This window comes from Anolis carolinensis, chromosome 2 (genome assembly GCF_035594765.1).
Source record: "Anolis carolinensis isolate JA03-04 chromosome 2, rAnoCar3.1.pri, whole genome shotgun sequence".
NCBI classification, from domain to species: domain Eukaryota; kingdom Metazoa; phylum Chordata; class Lepidosauria; order Squamata; family Dactyloidae; genus Anolis; species Anolis carolinensis.
This window is the reverse complement of record NC_085842.1, coordinates 201,008,242-201,029,193: the sequence shown is the minus strand read 5'-3', so window position 1 is coordinate 201,029,193 and position 20,952 is coordinate 201,008,242. Positions and strand designations below refer to the sequence as shown.

The window sequence follows — 20,952 nt, the reverse complement described above, 5'->3', positions numbered from 1 at the left end:
CTTCAAATTGTAAGACATTTGTAAAGATCCAGGCCCCTTCCACCCAACTGAATAAAATCCCAAATTTTCTGCTTTGAATTGGAATATATGGCAGTGTAGACTCAGATAACCCATTTCAAAGGAGACTGTGAGATTTTTTGCTTTGATATTTTGGGTTATATGGCTGTGTGGAAGGGCCTCCAGGCTTCCTAAAACTTAAACAAGAACTCCATTGAGTTTGCACATCTGAAGCCTTGAAATCCAGATTTGTACATACTGATTCCTCATCTAGGCAACAATTCCTTCTTTATCAAAATAAAAGATTTAAAAAGTGTCCTACCTGGAGGTATATACTGACAAGATCCTGAATAGTTTACCAAAACGTTTGTGTGAAATGTCGCATCAAATCTCTCGTCTGCACTACAGAACAGAACAAAAATGGTTCACTGAACATTGCTTAGTGATTGAATAAGCACAAAAGATCAAATCCATTACATCAACATCAGCATTAGCACCACCATTGTTTTTGTAAAAAAAAAAAAACCTGAATTAGTCAATGCACCATAATACTCAAAATTATTGACTTTACATAAATATCACAAATGCCACTATAAAACTGAGTAAACTTTAATCATCTAACCACATACTACCAAGTGGATTTTTATTACTCTATGTCACAGAATTTGATAAAGATTCTGTTCCTGGTTTGAAAGTGTTATTTTCTGTTTAATTGTGTAGTATGTTCTTTGGAAGTAGTTGTTATACTCCAGAAACCTCATTTTTGTGACCATCACAAACTATGTTGAATTGCTTGAGACTCAATGAGATATTCATTGAAAAACTATCACAAAATGTACTGCAGGATGTCCCACAAAAAGTTTTTTGCAGTTTAATAAACTTTTTTCCATGTTTTTATGATAGAACCAATTAGAAAATTACATGTACAACCCAGGAGCAAAAATTATTCTGCGTAATGTTATCTGCAGGTTTTTTTTGTGTAGAATTAGCTTTAATAATTGGATTGCCCCATGTAAGCCGCCCTGAGTCCCCTTTGGGAAGATAGAGGTGGGGTATAAAAATAAAATTATTATTATTATTATTATTATTATTATTATTATTATTATTATTATTACTGTACTGAACTTGAAGTGTATCTCTATGTTTAGGGACAATGAAATAATGCACCAACTCATGTGCATAAACTGAATCATTACACAACCCAACCAAAAAACCTTTTCTTGGTGTCTTGGTTTTTAGGCTTGTTCCTGCATTTATTTGGGGCCCTTATTCAATTGCATCAGTTCTACCTTCTTAGATATGGCTATTATGATTTTCTATGGGCAAGCAGATGAAGACCGGTATATGTCATAAGTTCTGTATTTCAAAAACTAGAGCCGATAGAGGGAAACTGGTGCCATTTTTTCAATCAGCAAGTCAATCATACCCAGAAACAAGGGTTTTTAAAATTGTGTCAGAAGCAACGTGAGAACATATTGCAAGTTGCTTCTGGCGTGACAGAATTGACCATCTACAGAGACATTGCCCAGGGGATGCCAAGGTGTGTTACCATTGTGCTGGAAAGTTTCTCTCATTTCCCCACAAACTAGAGCTGACAGATGAGAGCTCACCCCATCTTGTGGATTCAAACCGGCAACCCTCCGGTCAGCAAAACAACCTTCAGGTCAGCAGTTCAGCTGGCACAAGGGTTTAATCCATTGCGCCACCGCGGCTCCTTGGAAACAAAGTTAATATTTGAGAGGCACCAAAATGTGTGTTGGCCAGTGTTCTAGATGCTGGTAGTGTTGGCAAACGCATGGGTCCGGATCTAGGCATAGGACAACTCCCTGCTAATCAATGCATCTAACCATCTGGCTTGAGGCTGGAACAATTGGAATAACTATTTGATTCCACCCATCCCTTAAGGTGAACCCCCTCTCCATCCTACCAGTGCCAGCAAGATACCAGTAATTAATGTCCTGGGTCCAGTACTCACGTCCTCAAAAGCTGTAATGAAGTGACAATACAAAAAACAAATATGGCAAGGGTTGTGCCAAGCTGCACAGACCACTGAGAAGAAGGAGCAGTTGTGCCCCCATGTCAGGCAACTGCCTGCTCCAAACTGCAACTTAGGGCTGCGGTGGTGCTATGGGTTAAACTGTTTAACTGTTGAATCTGCTGACCTAAAGGTTGGCAATTCGAAGCCATGGGTCTGGGTGCACCACTCTATGGCCAGAGTTGAGCACTGCCTCCAGAAAGCCGGAGATAAAAGGAGAAACCTTTACCTTTGTTCTGTGCATTTGTATGTCATCATTATTTCACTGTATTAAGGCACTGAATGTTTTCTATCTATTGTAATCCACTCTGAGTCCCCTCGGCGAGATAGAGAGGAATATAAATGAAGTATATTATTATTATTATTATTATTATTATTATTATTATTATTATTATTATTATTATGTCATTTAGTCCAGTCCTCTTTCTTTTTATTTGTTTGGAGCATCTAGGCTAAGAGCGGAAAACATGATACACTTCTGATTCTGGTGTATTGAAATACCTATAACCAATTATACTGATCTTAAATCTGCCATCTGGACTTCAACACCATTACTAACTGAATGTACAGGAATCCAGAAGATGATAAAGGAACCCCAGGCAGAAACAGATTACCTGACTAATGTCAAATGATACTTGATAACCTTGATTGAAAGAGAAAAGAGAGGGGAACCATGCCTGTTTGATTTATGTACATGTTGTTTTATCAATGGTATCAAAAGATGTATGCACAGGATTGTTCTCAGCCAGATTGTACATAACATTCCAGGTGTAGTAAAGTGTTAGGTAAAGATACCAAGCTTCCACCATAATGCTTCCACCATACTGTTTAGCTTAACTTAATTTTAAAAGGAAAAGAATTGTAATTTATTACATTTGACAGAACATTCTTGAGTGATTGAAATGATTACTCTGAAATTCAATAGAAAAACTATAAACCAATTGCCAAGCTGTTTAGCTCAGTTTTGAAAAGCTAGTCTCATACATGGCTTCCTTACCTATTGTATAGAAGAATGTCAGGTACCCAAATCTGATCAGATGGGAATCTTAAATTCTGTACTCCAGGGTATTCATACTGATCCCATGACAAATAAGCATCAATCCAGGACTGAAGAGAAAGAGAATTGTGTCATTAAAGATGCCAGGGAAATCTGCTCCTATACCCCCCCCCCCAAATAATTACCCCATTTCCCCAAAAATAAGACCCACCCTGAAAATAAGCCATAGCATGATTTTTTTAGGATTTTTGAAGATGCTCAAAATATAAGGCCTACTTTAAGAATAAGCCCTAGTTACAGTTAATTAAAAAGTCAATTTAAATACTGTCTAGGCAGCTATATGTAGGTCCTAATGAATCCTTTGGAACAAAAATTAATATAAGACTCTGTCAGAAAAGTAAAATCTTTTGGAGCGAAAATTAATATAAGGCCCTATTTTATTTTTGGGAAAACACGGTAGTATAGTTTAGATATTGGGTTGTTGTATGTTTTCCGGGCTGTATGGCCATGCTCCAGAAGTATTCTCTACCTCACTACCTCTGAGGATGCCTGCCATAGATGTGGGCGAAACGTCAGGAGAGAATACTTCTGGAACATGGCCATACAGCTCAGAAAACATACAACAACCCTGTGATCCTGGCCATGAAAGCCTTCGACACACAGTTTAGATACTGTTGCAATATGAATGAATATTCACAAAGATGGAAATATTGTCTCATGGTCAGGAATATATTGTCTTGGAAGGTGGTTATCACTAAGGGGCTGCACCCATTAAGTTATCCATCTGCACTCAGGTCTGGTGGAGAATAATGTGTGCACATGATTATAGAAGAAAGATTACATCACTAGGACAGAAAGACTTTGTATATGGGCTGGACAGGGACACCATCTTGTTATTTGGCTCAGACATCATATTGTCTCACTGCCTATATGTCATTTCTTCAGACTCAACACGTTCACCTCCTCTTCTAATGAGTGAAATGACATCAATGTTGGCAGCATTACAATGTCAGTGGGACAAGATTTTACACTTTGGAGAGCTCCTTGAAAGGTCACACTAAAGGCCAGAGAATTCGCTCCCTTGTAACTCTGGTGACACTAGATGGCACTACATGTAATCACAAAACTATATATGAAATCAGGAGAAATGTTTAAGCTACCTTGGAGGATTTTTGCATATAAATAAAAGCACATCCTGCTGTGTGACATCATTCTCACCTCATCCCAAACCAAGCTTCAAGTTGTCTGAAAGTGGTAGTAAATGAAAAAGGTTAGGAACATTTTTTGGGCTTCTGAACCTCTTTCTACCCAGCTTTACTAACCGTATTTTACTGTGCAAAGAAAAATGCTTCTGTAATTGGGTGGATGTGGGGGGATTGAGGATAATGTAATATCTATTGTGGGTTAAGTTTCCCTTCCCGGTTACAAAACAAAACAAAACAAAACAAAAACAATCCTTTCTCCCCAATCATGGATTGCATCTCAGCAGCAAAGACATAAGTGGACTTTTTAACATCCAAGGCTGAATGGTATGGAATCATGGAAATTGTAGTTTCACAAGGTCTTTAGCCTACTCTGCCAAAGTGTACTGATGTCTCCCCAAACTACAACTCCCAGCATCGCATAGCATTGAGGAATGGTAGTTAAAGGGGTGTCCAACCGTAAAACCCATTGAAATCTGAATGAAGTTTGGATTTCAATGGGATTTACTCCTGAGGAAGTCTCCCGCAAGAGTGCATTTACACTGTAAAACTGATGCAGTTTGGGGAGGCAACAACCCTCTTTGGCAGAGAAGGCAAAAAAGTTGCAAAACAACTGCTCCCACTATTCCATAGCATTGGGCCATAGTAGTTAAAGCGGTGTCAAACTGTAAATGACAATGAAATCTGAATGAAGTTTTCATTCCAGTGTTGTCTTTGCTGGTAAGAAGAAAAGCGATTCAACAATGGAGATTTTTCTCCTAAGTGGCTTATCACATTTGTTCCTCACTGCACAGTAAAACGTAAAACCATTTAAAGCAGTGGTTCTCAACCTGTGGGTCCCCACGTGTTTTGGCCTACAACTCCCAGAAATCCCAGCCAGTTTACCAGCTGTTAGGATTTCTGGGAGTTGAAGGCCAAAACATCTGGGGACCAACAGGTTGAGAACCACTGGTTTAAAGGTAAAATCCTTTAAAAGGGGTTTGCGTGGTAAGAAACGGGGCTAGGTAGGCATGCTGTCATCTCAACTAAGATGAGTTTACAATGGGAGAATCTGTTTTAGGAGATACATATGATAACATTCTCCATTTATTAATCATGAAAAGTGTCTAGTCCATTAGTCATGGAAAGTAAGTCCAGACATATTTCAGAATCCTATTACCAGCATGACATCTAAGTATTTTGACTGATGAAAGAACAAAACTTGGAAAAGTTGGAGAAAACTTGAACTTCATTTCCAGAATTTCCCACCCAGGATCTTGAATGAAAAAAGCAGCATTTCCAAACTCTAGACTCACTACACTAGAGAAATACAGCAGATCCCATTGCAAACAACTGTAAGCTAGCAGTATCATGGAATATTTTGGGGGAAGGTTTCATTGTATTGAGGAGAAAGCTATGGCTCTCACTGACAATTGCACAGATGACATTTCCATCTCACCCACAAAATTTGGGTTGATGTTGCTGCTGCTATTGTTATGTGCCTTCAAGTTTCCAGGCCAAAATCTTTGCCAATCTACAGAGAATTTAGCAGAGAATTAAAATCATAGAATTGGAGTTGGAAGAGACCACATGGGCCGTCCAGCCCAGCCCTCTGCCATGTATGTAGGAAAAGCACAATCAAGGCACCCTCCAGCCCATTTAAAAGCCTCCAAAGGATCCTCCGCTACACTCTGATACAGAGGCCCCTTCCATACAGACACATAAAATCCACATTGAACTGGATTATATGGCAGTGTGGACTCAGTTAATCCATTTCAAAGCAGATATTGCGGCTTATATGTCTTGATATTCTGGGTTATATGACTGTGGGGAAGGGCCCAGAGAGTTCCACTGTTGAACAGCCCTTACAGTCTGGAAAGTCTTCCTAATGTTCACGTGGAATTTCCTTTCCTGTAATTTGAGCCCATTGGTCCAAGTCCTAGTCTCCAGGGCAACAGAAAACAAGCCTACGCCTTCTTCCTTATGCTATCCTTTGAAATGTTTAAATATGGCTACCATGTCCCTCTCAACCTTCTCTTCTGCAGGCAACATTCACGACTCTTTAAGCCTCTCCTCATGAGGATTCATGATCTCCAGACCTTTGATCATTTTAGCTTCCTCCCCTGACACACGCCGGCTGGTCAATATCTCTCCTCAATTGTGGTGCCCAGAACTGGACACAGTGTTATTTCAGGTGAAGTCTAACCAAAGCAGAATAGAGGGGCATCATGACTTCCCTTCTAGGATTCCCATCAAGTTAAGGGTCCCACAATTTCATAGGATGGCAAGATAGTAGACAAAGGAACATCAATCATGTATAATACATATTATTTTAAAAAATAATAGTAAAAGTCATTTTAAACATTCCATGATTAATTTCCTTCTTTATTCACTCTTTTCTTTGCATGACAAAGTTGTTTCTTGTGCATTAATTTATTCATTTTTGGTAATAAAACATCCATCATTTTATATATTTTTTTAAATGGCAAAATTACTTACCATCTGTAGCCAAGCATTTGTAATCAAGACCTGATTCTTTTCATCCTTGAAAAAAAAAAAGAGGTAGGAAAAATAATTAAAAAGTTTTCTTCAATGTATAATTGCATTCACATTTTGCCTCAGGCTAGTTGTTAAGAAAATACATTCAATATCAGAAGCTCACGATGTAAAATATGTTTGTGCCACAACAAAATACTGCAGTGTGGACTACTTCTTTTCATAGTTGCAAGTGCTACCTTTCATTCTCTGTACCTTTTCTCAAAAGTCACCATCCGATATTGGGCTGAGATATATATATATACATATATATATATATATATATATATATGCAAAGTTTGTAATTTTCTCACGCCTGCATTCCCCACTGTTGTGATTGGTGCTGTTCTGTTGCATACTGACCGACCCAGTGAGAACGAAGATCACGACACAGAGCTCAGGGAAGTGACTTTATATATGAGAACTCACAGAATCCTTATATTCTGTGGGATCAATCTAAAAATTATATTGTTCCAACTTCTGAGATAAGTAAAGGCCAGGCATGGGCAAACTTCAGCCCTCCAGGTGCTTTGGACTTATAAATTGTATATATAAATTTTATTTCTATCCCGCTACCATCTCCCCGAAGGGACCCGGGGCGGCCAACAACATACAGTGAAGTTCCGCATATAGATAATACATAAACAATAAAAACCACAGAATTACAACCACATACATACATAATTACAATGTAAAACATTAAAATTTATAAAATGCAGTCATAGCTGCAGATAAAAACAAATTGTTTCAATTGACATAGCCCAGTGCCGACGTGATGCCCACAGTAAGTCTTCGGACTAATCCTTAAAAACCCACGTAAGATCAAAGGCTTGCTTTAAAAGCCATGTTTAAGCAGCTGAGGGTGGAAAGGAACGGGCCTGAGGCTGTTACAAATTGTGGGAGATGAAGTCCAAAACACTTAGGGTTTTTACATACAGCCCTATATCCCAGAATATCAAGGCTTTGAATATATCTGCTTTGAATTGGGTCATCTGAGTCCACACTCAGATAATGTGGGATTTTCTGCCTTGATATTCTGGGATACAGGCTGTGTGGAAGGGCCCTTAGAGAGCCCAAGTTCACCCATGCTTGGTATAAGCAGTAAGCCTCCATATTCATGGATTCTGCACCCACGGATTCAACTATCCATAGTTTGAAAATATTGCCACACCACCAGCACCCCCTGGAAAAAATCCAAAAAAAAAAAAAGCAAACACTGTTTTTGCCATTTTATATAAGGGGCATCATTTTACTACACCACTGGACATAATGAGACTTGAACATCCAAAATAGTTGGTATCCACTGGGGATCTGTAGCCAAACCCTAGTGCAGTGGTTCCCTACCTTTGGGCTTCCAGGTGTTTTGGACTTCTGCTCACACAGTTCCTAAAAGCTGGTAAGCTGGCTGGGATTTCTGGAAGTTGAAGTCCAAAACTCCTGGTGGCCCAAAGGTTGGGAACCACTGCCCTAGTGGATACCAAGTGCTAACTATATAACAGACAAACCCACATCACTGGGTGGAATACAGAATAACTCACTTCAGCCTCTGGCATTTAAAACAATCTTCAGACGTTGTCTGCAGTTCTTATATGGTCTAAATATATATAGCCGTATCATTCATTTTAAGTATGGAAACATTTCTCTGTCATAGAATCCAGACAAAATATATTAAGAGCTTAGCTGTAGGCTATTACACCATAAAGTATAAAAATAAAAAGGAAACAGAAAAAATGAAACTAATGATATAGCATCTGAATGTTCTTGGTGAATACAAGAACAATTTAGTTAGTTACCCAGGATGCATTAAACCTTTCCCTTTGAAATCAAGAAAATATAAAAATACTAAACTCTGGCTGTAGCAGGTACTTGCCATATAGTTTTAATAGAAAGGGAGTATAAAGTGCATAACATATTTTGCAGTTAGTGGAATAGGATCTTTTTTAGTTTTTGAAAAACCCTTAATTCACCCTTGGACTCTGTTTTCAGGCTCCCGAGACATCAATCTCAGTTGAGCTCTACACTAGATTTAATGCAGTTTGATGCCATGTTAACTGCTGTGGCTCATCAATATGGAATGTTAAGATCTGTATTTTGGTGAGGCATCAACACTCTTTGGCAGAAAGGATTAAAGAACTCATAAAATGACAGCTTCCACAATCCCATATTATTGAGCCATGGCAGTTAAAGTGGTGTCAAACTGCATTAATTCTAGTATAAAGCCCAACTAAGATTGATTTCTCTGTGGCCTGAAAATAGAGCATAGGTGCATCCAGAATGAGCCATAGATAAAGGCCAATGCAAGAGGAGTTGGGGATAGGAGATCCAAATATGAAAGACTTGGGTGGGCTTCAGTAAATGTTGTTGGCTAGATCGTTTTTAGCTTGACAAGACTATGATGGAGGAGAAGTAGGATGTTCATGTTCAAGGTCTTCTTTCAATGCAATGCTTCCCAACTTTTTTTTTTTTTACCAGGGACCATTTGACCAGGGACCACCTTGACCAGGGACCATTTGACCAGGGACTACTTTGACCAGGGACCACTCTCCAACATTAGTACCAAAAGGGTTACAAATAAGTTTTCAGTCAACTTTAGATTTGGTTTGATTATTTGGGGTGCTGATTCAGAAAATTGCACTGGATAGACCACATCAGCTCTAGTTTCTGATACAGGACATATGCCATTCGGTAGTCGCCATCTACTCGCCCACAGAAAACCATATTTAATAATCTAGAGCTGGTGTGGTCTAGCCAATGCAATTTTCTGAATCAGCACCCCAAATAACCCCAGGAACAGGTCTAAAAATGAAGACTCCAAGGCATCCCCACTTCCAGTCACCACATGGCATGGCTCAGGAGGAGGGAGGAGAAGGAGAAACAGCAGTCAGGAGGCTTATTGTTGTGCCTTTGTGAGTAGTCAGCCTGTCCCCTCCCGATATCCCGATTGCTTCAGCACTATAAGAGAGTTACACGAGACCAGTTGCTCTTGTAATGGTGAGGCTGTTGACCATTTTTTAGTTTTTGGGGACCATTGGTGGTCCACTGACCACAGGTTAGGAACCACTAATTTAATGCCTAGGAAAACCTTTCAAGCATTTGCAGCTTTATGAGAAGTGTGTATGGGATGAATAAAGATTCCAGTATTTATCTTCAGACATTTTAGGAAATAGACACATGTAGAGAGTTAGAGACTATATTATTTAAATTAATACAATATTAATTATCTTTAAGAAAAGATGAACAAATCATACACAAATATTTATCCCTTGCTGCATATAAGCACCTATTCCAAACAACTAGCCATCAAACAAACAAAACTCCACCTCGCCAAATGTTCTGTTTATAAATATTTAGATTTAGTCAACTCAAACATTAAGGAAAAGCACACATTATAGTCCTCATGGGCCGATACTGCTTAAGAACCTAATGTTGATTCAAGGTTGTACTTTGACTTCAAAAAGAAAGGGTAATAAAGTGGATCATATTCAACCCAAATCTTTTGTATGGTCTCAGAATTTCATAATTAGAATGCAAAATCACCTGTAGTTGTGAGCTATATTTCAGAGTAAGGAACTGGCAAAGTCACCTTTGAGTATTCCTTGCTGAAGGAAAACTCATAAAATCCATAGGATCTTTATAGGTCAATAGGCAATGTGTGAAGGCACATAAACACATGCAGAGTTTTCTTTAAATGAATCAGTTTCTTAATCTCTGACCTGAAAATTTAACCTTTCTTCTATACTCATGATGGTACATTATTCTCCGTGACACTTGAATGCAGCTGAATAGCTTAATGAAGTAGTAATGTTTCCCTACGTTCTTAAAAAGGTTTGTGCTTGTGACTTGGTTTCTATTTGAAACATTTACCACTCTTTGTTTGTATGCCCTAAATATGATAATATACGGATGAAATACAAGAATTCCATTTTCCGAGTTCTCAATGGCAAGGGTATTATACAATTCCACATCTTCTGAACAATTCCGGTGCATTCTTTTGTGAGACTGTTGGAAATTTTACTCTTGAGATTAGTAACTCATATTCGTGTTTTCCTTTTGATCTGTGATTTCCTCTTCTTGTATATGCCTGTGTTGTGATTTTGTTGTTGTATACAATAAAGGATGTATTATATTGTAATTAGTAGTGTTTCCTTAGAAGTATGATCACTTTATCATTTATAGGTAGAAGGCTAATAAGGGATAACACCCATCAGATAGAGTGGGAAGCTTGTAGCTTTGTATGTGTGTTTTGATTTAATAGTTGCTTAGTGCTGTAGCTCAGCAAGTGGCTGGAGATTTTCTGACATTTAAAGGATGAGGGGTTTGATGGGTTTCAAACTGAAGAGTCTGTCAGTGTTAGGAGAGAAGTTCAGGAAGATGAAGCCAATGTTCCCTGTGCTTGTTCCCAGGCAACCGGGGAAAGTGAAGGTCCCAGGTCTCTTGAGGAATTACCTTCGGCTGATATGGAGTTTTCCTGAGAAGCCAGATTAGGCTTGAGAATGGAGAGAGTTAAAAATAGACTAATTAGACGCTTTGAGAGAATCTGTGATAAGTCCTTGAAATCCAGGTGTATTTGGCATGTTCTCATGGCTACTTGGACGTGCTTAAATTAATTAATATTGTTTCACATGTCACAGACGAGACAATGTTACCTTATGGGATGGCTCTCTGTCTCTGATCTTAAGTTCATGATTCAAGGATCCTCAAGGTTCCGATTCTGGTCCATGCCTTTGTTTCCTTGAAGGGTTTACCTTTGAAAAGTTCTTGCTTTCTTGTTTATGGATTTATGTTTGAAGTACTGCTGTGGATTTTGGTTCACTTGATTTTATGTACTTTGGCATTTTTGTATTACTGCTATTATGTATTTTCTATTCTGCTGAATTTTTTGGAATTGTCCTTTTACCCTTTTTACCTGCCTGCTTCAATAAACATTTTTAGATAGAACTACTAGACTCTGGTGTGATGCTGGGTGAAAATATGTTTCAGTGCTGGAGTGCAACACTTAGTTGTAGTGGACAGAATGTTGTGCAGTTTGGGTAATTTTATACCTCTAAAAAGCTCATTTGTGTGTTTCATTTTGACTTTACCTGAATAAAAAGCATTTATTTAAAATGCCCAATATTTCTGATGGGGAATTCATACAATAATAATAATAATAATTTATTTCTTATATGCTGCCTCCATCTCCCCGAGGGGACTTGGGGCGGCTCACATGGGGACAAAGCCCTAAAAACAACAGTTGACATATACATAAAGTAGTACAAGCTACAACATTAAAATATATAGCAAAAGCCAAACAATTTTAAAAACTTTAAATAACCACATATCTCCCTTCAACTGCGGTGCCCAGAATTGGACACAGTATTCCAATTCTGGGCATCGCAGTTGAAGGGAGATGTTGACAAGCTGGAAAGTGTCCAAAGGAGGCAACTAAAATGATCAAAGGTCTGGAGAACAAGCCCTATGAGGAGTGGCTTGAAGAGCTGGGCATGTTTAGCCTGCAGAAGAGGAGGATGAGAGGAGACATGATAGCCATGTATAAATATTTGAGGGGAAGTCATAGGGAGGAGGGAGCAAGCTTGTTTTCTGCTGCCCTGCAGACTAGGACATGGAACAATGGCTTCAAACTACAGGAAAGGAGATTCCACCTGAACATTAGGAAGAACTTCCTCACTGTGAGAGCTTTTCGGCAGTGGAACTCTCTCCCCCGGAGTGTGGTGGAGGCTCCTTCTTTGGAGGCTTTTAAGCAGAGGCTGGATGGCCATCTGTCAAGGGTGCTTTGAATGCGATTTCCTGCTTCTTGGCAGAGGGTTGGACTGGATGGCCCATGAGGTCTCTTCCAACTCTGTTATTCTATGGTTCTATGATTCTAGTTAGGCAAGGGAGTGGGGCTGTTTAGGATTACATGGGAGGGGCAGACTTGTGCAACATGAATAGTCGAACCAGAGTGGGGTAAAGTGCTAGGGGCCAGCTGGGCAAATTGGACTGTATGGACAAAGTGCAGATAATTATTTGAAAGCGCATTGAAAAAGCCACAATTTCAAGCTCTTTCGAAATATGGTTAGGGTGGGTGCTTGTCTGATCTCCCAGGGGAGGGAGTTCCAGAGCCGGGGGGCCACCACCGAGAAGGCCTTCTCCCTCGTCCCCACCAATCATATTTCAGATGGTGGCAGGAGCAAAAGGAGGACCTCCTCAGAAGATCTAAGAGCCCACACTGGTTTATAGGGAGGAATGCGGTCATGAAGATAGGCAGGACCCAAACCGTTTAGGGCTTTGTAGGTCAAGATCTGCATTTTGAATTAGGACGGGAAACTTATTGGCAGCCAGTGAAGCTGCTTCAGGAGAGGCGTGGTACGCTCCCTGTAGCTGATCATGGGGTACATTTTTTTTCGTGTCAGGAGCAACCGGAGTTTCTTCTGGAGTGAGAAAATTGGCCATCTGCAAGGATGTTGCCCAGGGGACGCCCGGATGTTTTGATGTTTTACCATCCTTGTGGTAGGCTTCTCTCATGTCCCCGCATGGAGCTGGAGCTGAAAGAGGGAGCTCATCCGTGCTCTCCCCAGGTGGGATTCGGCAGCTTTCAGGTCAGCAACCCAACCTTCAAGTCATGAGGCTTTTATCCCCTAGGCCACCGAAGGTACATGAAAAGACCCCATCAAGATCCTACCGTAACTGCTTCTTTCAATGAACCAGATGACTGGGAGAGTGTTGCAAACATATTTACCCAGAACCCAAATGTGCATTACCCTGGTAGCCCTTTGTTTGGGACACTGTCAAGCTGACAAAGTAGGTTTGGGGAGTCATGTTCAGTCATGAACAACCATAAAGAGGAATCCCCAGTAGTTAAAATAATGTAAGTCTAGTTTACAATCTTGTAGCTACTGAATAGGATGTCAGTTTTTATTTATTTCCAAATGTCAAGCATACAAGTGTTTGTTTCCGTTTCTGAAATGTAGTAATATTTTTAATTTCCTTTTTTTTGGCATGTATTCCTCTCAATGGAATTTTAATACTGTAACCAATTATAGCTTGTTTTCCCATTGGTATTTCTTTCCCCAATTTCAATTTTCACAGTTTTGGAAAAACTTCAAAGAGCATGTGGGCTTATTCACATGTCCAATTACTTTGGCTTTATTAAGCATTAATTCACTCTGGCACCATTTTCATTTATAATGCAAGCATGGCTCAAAAGGTTTATGCATTCCTGCTTGAGCTGGCACTAATCCCACATTTTACAACAAAATCCTTTTAAGAATCATTCCCAGCATCCCTCCTTTCATAAATATAAGTCCATGTAGCCTTCTGATTGACAATTTCAAGGGAACAGAGGAATTTCAGAGCACAATAACTCTGGAATATAGATCTAGATAGTTCTCCCTTCAGGGGTAATTTTTTTTCAGAACTGAATGCATTTCAATTCATCAGGTGAGAGCGTTCACAGAATGGAACAAATAGCTTGTTTACATATCTATTTTATTGCAATGGTACACTGTCTTTTCTTAAAATACATGAAAAATGATCCAAAAAATCTGCAATTTAAAAACCACAAGCACTAAAAAAAATCAAGAAATCAAATGTCATCCTACAAAGCAGCCTGCGGCCAGCTAAATGTAATTAAATTACAATGCAGGTTAAAGCATAGCACAGCCGGGAAAATAAGTTCAATAGGGCGAGTGCTTGCTCAAATTGAAAGAGTTTTTCAGCCACCAGAAGGCTATTAATTAAGGGGTTTATAAACAGAGTTGGCAGGACTTCGGGCGCTAGCTGAAGTCTCAGGGGATTGTCATATTTTGCTGACTCTCCAGGCATGGAGACAAGTCTCAAGGCAGGTGGTGGCACTCAAGAAAGCTTGGTTTTTTTCTATGTGGGAAGGCATAGTTTGAAAACCTGGTCATCCTATCGTCATCCATTCTCAGCTGGCACAAGATTTCTCTACTTCAGTGTGGTGTTTGTTTGTGTGTCATGCTTGTCTACTCTGAGTCTATCAGAAAGACAGGACCGAAAGGAGGGAACGGTGGGTGGGTATATTAGGACTTGTTATATGCTATTTGGAGTCAGGCCAGGACTGGAATGCCTGTATGGCAACTGAAAACCCTTAATGCTTCAACAACCCTTGCCTACTGCAAGTTGAATCCATGTTAAAACAATGGATGTGGCTCTTAATGAGACATGCCGCATTATCACAGAATGTCTATGCCAACTGGAGAAATTATACCATTTAGCCGGTATTGCACCACATGATATCCATCGGGAAGTAATTACTAGTAATGAAAGGACCAAGGCAGTGACCTCTCCAATCCATCTTCTGTTCTGATATCAGCCAGCATGCCAATGCCTTAAATCAAGAAATAGCTTTTTAAGATCTACAGAGATACTTGCAGGAACACCTCAGCAAGCGAGAGTCCAAAAGTGGCAGGCTAAAACCCGGAAGCTGAATCCATGGCTGATACAGGATGAGAGACTCCCTCCTGGACACACAGAAGACTGGGCGACTTGGAAGGCGCTGAACAGACTGCGCTCTGGCACCACGAGGTGCAGAGCCAATCTTTAGAAATGGGGCTACAAGGTGGAGTCCACGACATGTGAGGGTGGATAAAAGAAAAAAGAAAACCACAGACCACTTACTACAATGCAGCTTGAACCCTGCCACATGCACAATAGAGGACCTTCTTACAGTGACACCAGAGGTACTCCAAATGGCCAGTTTCTGGTCAAAAGACATTTAGCATAATGCCAAGTTTTTAACTTTGCTTATCTTTTTAAATACATGATAACTGTACCCTCAATTCATTTCTGACATGATAAATAAATAACAACTCTTGCAGTAATCACACAGAGACTATGGACTCCCCAAAGCAAGGCCATACTTTTCACAATACCCCCATGGAAGCTTATGGGAATGGCTGCAACTGTTACACCAACTGGGCAGGGCACCATTTTCCAACTGCATGTTTGTTGAAAAACACTTTCTGATTTTTCCCACAGGCTCTGCATTTATCCACACTTTGGGCCCATTCCTGCAATCACCAATGCCAGCACACCCTTGTCTGTTCCAACTCTGTGACATAACAAGAATACTTACATAATCATAAATATTCCCCCCATTTTCATGTTTGGGCCATGAAATCTCAAGGGGTGGGCTGCTGTTGGCCTGCCAACTACAGAATGTGTTTCTCCCCATCGTCTGACTACAACACTGAGAGGTTCTTTGGAAAGATGCACTGGATTTTGTCAAGATGAAAGGGAAAGCCTCTTAGGAGCTTCTTGACAACTGAGCATGTTCATATGGGGAAAGCCTTTAGGTAACCTGGTCCTCAGCCATTTATAGCTTTAAATGTACAACCAACACTTTGAATTGAGCCGGAAATAGACTGGCAGCATGGCTCTTGTAGCCTCTGTATAACTGGAACTGGTCAACATCTGGTTGCGACATTCTGACCTGACTGATGTTCAAAGGCAGCTCCACATACAGCTAACACAATAATCCAGTGGTTCTCAGCCACTGGTCCCCTAAAAGCCCTGGCAAGCATAGTCAATTACCAACGATTCTAGGAGGTGAAATCAAAATCAACTGCAGAGCCAATGATTAACCTTATAATAACCCAATGGTGCTCCATGCAGTCATGCCGGCCACATGACCTTGGAGGTGTCTACGCACAACGCCGGCTCTTTGGCTTAGAAATGGAGATGAGCACCAACCCCAGAGTCAGACATGACTGGACTTAACGTCAGGGGAAACCTTTACCTTTACTATAATAATCCAAAAAGATCAATGAGAAGAGTTGTTTCACTTCTCTTCCTCCCTGCTTTGTGATTTTACTTAACATCCAGCTCAGAATATTTCTGTTGACTCTAAAATGTCTTCACTCTTTTTTAAAAAAATTGGTTATACTGTTGTTTATGTATTAAATACAAGTTTTTTTGCCCCAGTAGAACATAATGATTGCTAAGCTTCCTCCCTCCTCTGACCATTCTCTTTATTGTTTCCTCCCGTTTAGGATGAAGTAGTGCAATGACTCTGTCCCATCGCTGCCAGCACAGGAGATGCCTGTGGATATCATTAAGTCCTCTGGTTCAAAGACACTGCTGGAGCTGAGCATTAAAATAAAATACAACAAAACAGAGATATTCCTCAACACAGATTTATTTTTTTTTGTAATTTGCACCTTTCCTGCTTTCTTGCAAAGGTTGCAATCTGTCGAGAATAACCTGTCACACAAAAACGACATGCTAATCCGAGCCCAGAAATTACACTAGCGTTCTGGGATGGCTTATATTTCACCTAGGGAATAAAGTCATAGGTGTATATACACCTGAGAACAGGATGATCACCGTATATACCACAACCAAGCTGCTGTTGAAAGGCTGACACCAATGACAGAATGTCCAATGTTTCTTCCATGTTCATCCCCATGTAGCAAAAGCAGATTTTACTACAGACAGACATTGTTGAAACATTTAACAGCTTGTTGGAGATATAATGAAGTTCCTTATGGGCCTGCCCCTGAGTATAGTATGTAACATCTGTATACCACTGTAAGAGTGTTCAAACAGATGCCATCTTCTGACCTACCAGATGTGAAGAGCTCCAATCCAGAGGCACATGCGTGTATACAGTATTGAATTCTCTTGGCCTATCAGTGGCCAAAGATGGTAGGAAAGAATGGATGTGATAGGCAAAACAACAGTAACGTAATTCGAAGCCTACATTCTCAGCTTTTATCCACAAAACAAACATGTAAAAGGCATTATGATATTGCCTGCCACCATTAAAAAAAAACTAAACCAAAAGTTGTTTGGGGCTACTTAAAAGTGTGGTGTAGAAACAAAGCTGCTGTGCTCAATTGGGTACTAAGTTATCTCAGTCAAGACATCATCATATTTGTAAAACCTACTGAGAATAAGACTAGCAATAGTTGCCAATCCTTTTGGTCATATACGGCAACATGGCTTGGCTATATACTAGTTGCTTTCCCATTTGGATATACTCAAGCACATCTCCTTCAGACCTAGAAAACAGAAGAAGAAAGGGTAGGGAATTCTATTGTGCTCATGTTCTGCTTATGGGCTTCATTTTGAGAAATCTGGATGGTGACTGTGAAAAATAGCATGTTAGATTTCAGGGGCCTTTGGCCCTGACAAAACATGGCCCTTCTTACATTGGCCAAGATCCTGCAGTGGTTTGTGCAGTGTAAATATGTGCATGCTGAGTTACACATGCATTGTGATGCCCTCTCCCCTATTGCTGGGAATTTGGCCAGAAAAAGTGGCCTAAGGAGTATGAAGGGGTTAAGGGCACCAAAAATGGTCCACATGGGATACTTCATCCATCCGTGATCTAGATTAGTGGTTCTCAACCTGTGGGTCCCTAGATTTTGGCCTTCAACTTCCAGAACGCATAACAGCTGCTAAACTGGCTGGAATTTCTGGGTGTTGTAGGTCAAAACACCTGGGGACTCGCAAGTTGAAAACCACCAATCTAGATAAACTCACATCTACCTCTCCCTGTTTTCTTTCCAGGTGTGGTGATTACCTTTCCCCCCTTGACAGTTGCCAGGGACCTAGAGATCTCAGAGAACTCACTGCTGATGTCTAGACGGCATTGCTCTGGAGAATTGTGGGAAACTAACTGGTAGGCTAGATCCAGCTGCTCATCACTGATAGAGACCCTGTCATTATCCCTGGGAAAGCCTCCTAAGAGAGCCTACTGACAGAGGAGGGACAGATGGGGCCGGGCTTAGCACAGTGGGCTAAATTGCTATGTGCAGAAATATCCTGCTGATTGAAAGCAGTTCGATGGTTGGGATGAGCATCCGCCATCAGCCCCAGATCCCTGCCCACCTAGCAGATCGAAAGCAGAAATGCGGGTAGATAAATAGCTACCACTTTTAAGAGGAAGTAATAATAAAAGGTGCCCTTAAGGACATTGATCGAGAGAGCGTCCAAGGACAACAAAGCTCCTTGGCATGGAAGATGGAGCGACAGCACCTCCCTGTGACCAGAGTCAAGCACAGCCTCCAAGATGCTGGAAATAAGATGGAAAATGCCTTTATCCCTGTGTATTTGTCTGTCCTTATTAATTGTATAATGGCATTGAATGCTTGCCGTATGTGTGTTCTGTAATCCGCCCTGAGTCCCCTCGGGGAGATAGAGAAAAATATAAATAAAGTATATTATTATTATTGTATGACAAAGCAAACAAGATAGATCTGCTGGATTTCGTATCACAAAATCACAAGTCGAACACTTCCCAAGTGTCTAGGACTGTGTGATGTATTTTCGGATGATGCGTGCAGATCCCAGTAGGGTGGCCTTTTGCAGTTAGCAGATCATAATTTTGTCCATGTCTATTGTTTCCAAATGCTGGCTGAGATCTTTTGGCACGGCACCCAGTGTGCCCATCACCTGCCCTGCACTGGTTTCTGCCAGAGTCTTTGAAATTCAGTCTTGAGGTCCTGATAGCGGCTGAGTTTTTCCTGTTGTTTTTCGTCAATGCGACCGTCACCTGGGATGTCAACATCAATGATCCAAACCTTTTTCTTTTCCACAACTGTGATGTCTGGTGTGTTGTGTTCCAGAACTTTGTCAGTCTGGATTCGGAAGTCCCACAGTATCTTTGCGTGTTCATTTTCCACAACCTTTGCAGGTTTGTGATCCCACCAGTTCTTTCCTGCAGGGAGGTGGTACTTGAGGCATAAGTCATATTATTATTATATATATTAATAATAATAATAATAATAATAATAATTAATCAATCTAGTATTATTATTATGCAACTGTTTTTCCTCCCAATTCATCCTCAAAGCATAACCTTTCTAATGGAAATGATGTCAAAACAGATGTAACAGCATTTCCTGGCATTCAGACAAGGAATTATTTTCTTTTCTTTATGGAACTGTGTAAAATACTGAGAGTATAATGATAGCAGTAGTTGGTTTGGGGTGAGAACCCACATATTTGTAGTAGTAACAACAACATGCCTGATAGGATAGGAGGACCAAAAAAGAATAAGTTATGTGAGTAATGAACATAGTGTGTGTGGAATATAGACTGTCTGGGGTAGAACACATTAAGCTGGTGGAATGAGATGGTATATCCTGGAAAGGAGCTGAGCTAGCTGGTTAACTAGAATCTTGAGGTTAATTTAGTCCTCATGTATGCAAAAGACCACACAGAGGTGCCTTGAAGATACTGTAATTTTACAATATATAGATTATCCCTTTATATACACCAGATTATCCCTCCACACCAGGGGTCCTCAAACTTTTAAAGCAGAGGGCCAGTCCACAATCCTTCAAACTGTGGAGGGGCCGAATTATCATTTGAAAAAAAAGAACAAATTCCTATGCACACTGCACATGACTTATTTGTAGTGCAAAACAACAACAACAACAACAATGAAAGAACAATACAATATTTAAAAATGAAAACAATTTTAACCAACATAAACTTATCAGGATTTCAATGGGAATTGTGAGCCTGCTTCTGGCCAATGAGATAGTCAAGTTAATTAGGATTGTTGTTGTTGTGTGCCTTCAAGTCATTTCAGACCTTGGGCAAGCCTAAGTTTAAAATTATTTATTTATTCATTTACTACATTTATTTATTACATTTATATCCCGCCCTTCTCACTCTGAAGGGGACTCAGAGCAGCTGTATGTACATACAATATATTATTAGCATAGCACAATATTAGCATTATATATTACTATATTGAACTATACCACTATACTGTAATATTATATGTAATATATAACATATAATTAATATTATTATATGGCATTATTATTAGTATTATATTGTATAACATTATAATATTACTATCAATATTATATGTATATATAATATATTATATTATAGCCCTGGTGGCGAAGTGCGTTAAAGCACTGAGCTGGAGACCGAAAGGTCCCAGGTTCAAACCCCGGGAGCAGCGGGAGCGGCCGCTGATAGCTCCAGCTCCTGCCAACCTAGCAGTTCAAAAACATGCCAATGTGAGTAGATCAATAGGTACCGCTCTAGCAGGAAGGTAACGGCACTCCATGCAGTCATGCCTATGACCACATGACCTTGGAGGTGTCTACGGACAACGCCGGCTCTTCGGCTTAGAAATGGAGATGAGCACCAACCCCCAGAGTCAGACATGACTGGACTTAACGTCAGGGGAAACCTTTACTTTTATATAATATATTATTAAAAATGATATAAAATATTAT

General features: G+C 40.1%; 1 protein-coding gene across 5 annotated transcripts in view; it reads right to left on the bottom strand.

The window, feature by feature from the left end:
• Nucleotides 1-20,952, bottom strand: part of LOC100562246 (neuronal acetylcholine receptor subunit alpha-7) — a 208,657-nt gene that overhangs the window by 58,428 nt on the left and 129,277 nt on the right. For all 5 annotated transcript variants that reach the window (XM_008118694.3, XM_003226032.4, XM_062974152.1 and 2 more), the window contains 3 exons: nt 6,710-6,754; nt 3,030-3,139; nt 320-399 (listed from right to left, as the gene is read on the bottom strand). In XM_008118694.3, coding sequence (XP_008116901.1) covers nt 320-399; nt 3,030-3,139; nt 6,710-6,754 — 235 coding nt within the window. The remainder of the gene's footprint in view (nt 1-319; nt 400-3,029; nt 3,140-6,709; nt 6,755-20,952) is intronic.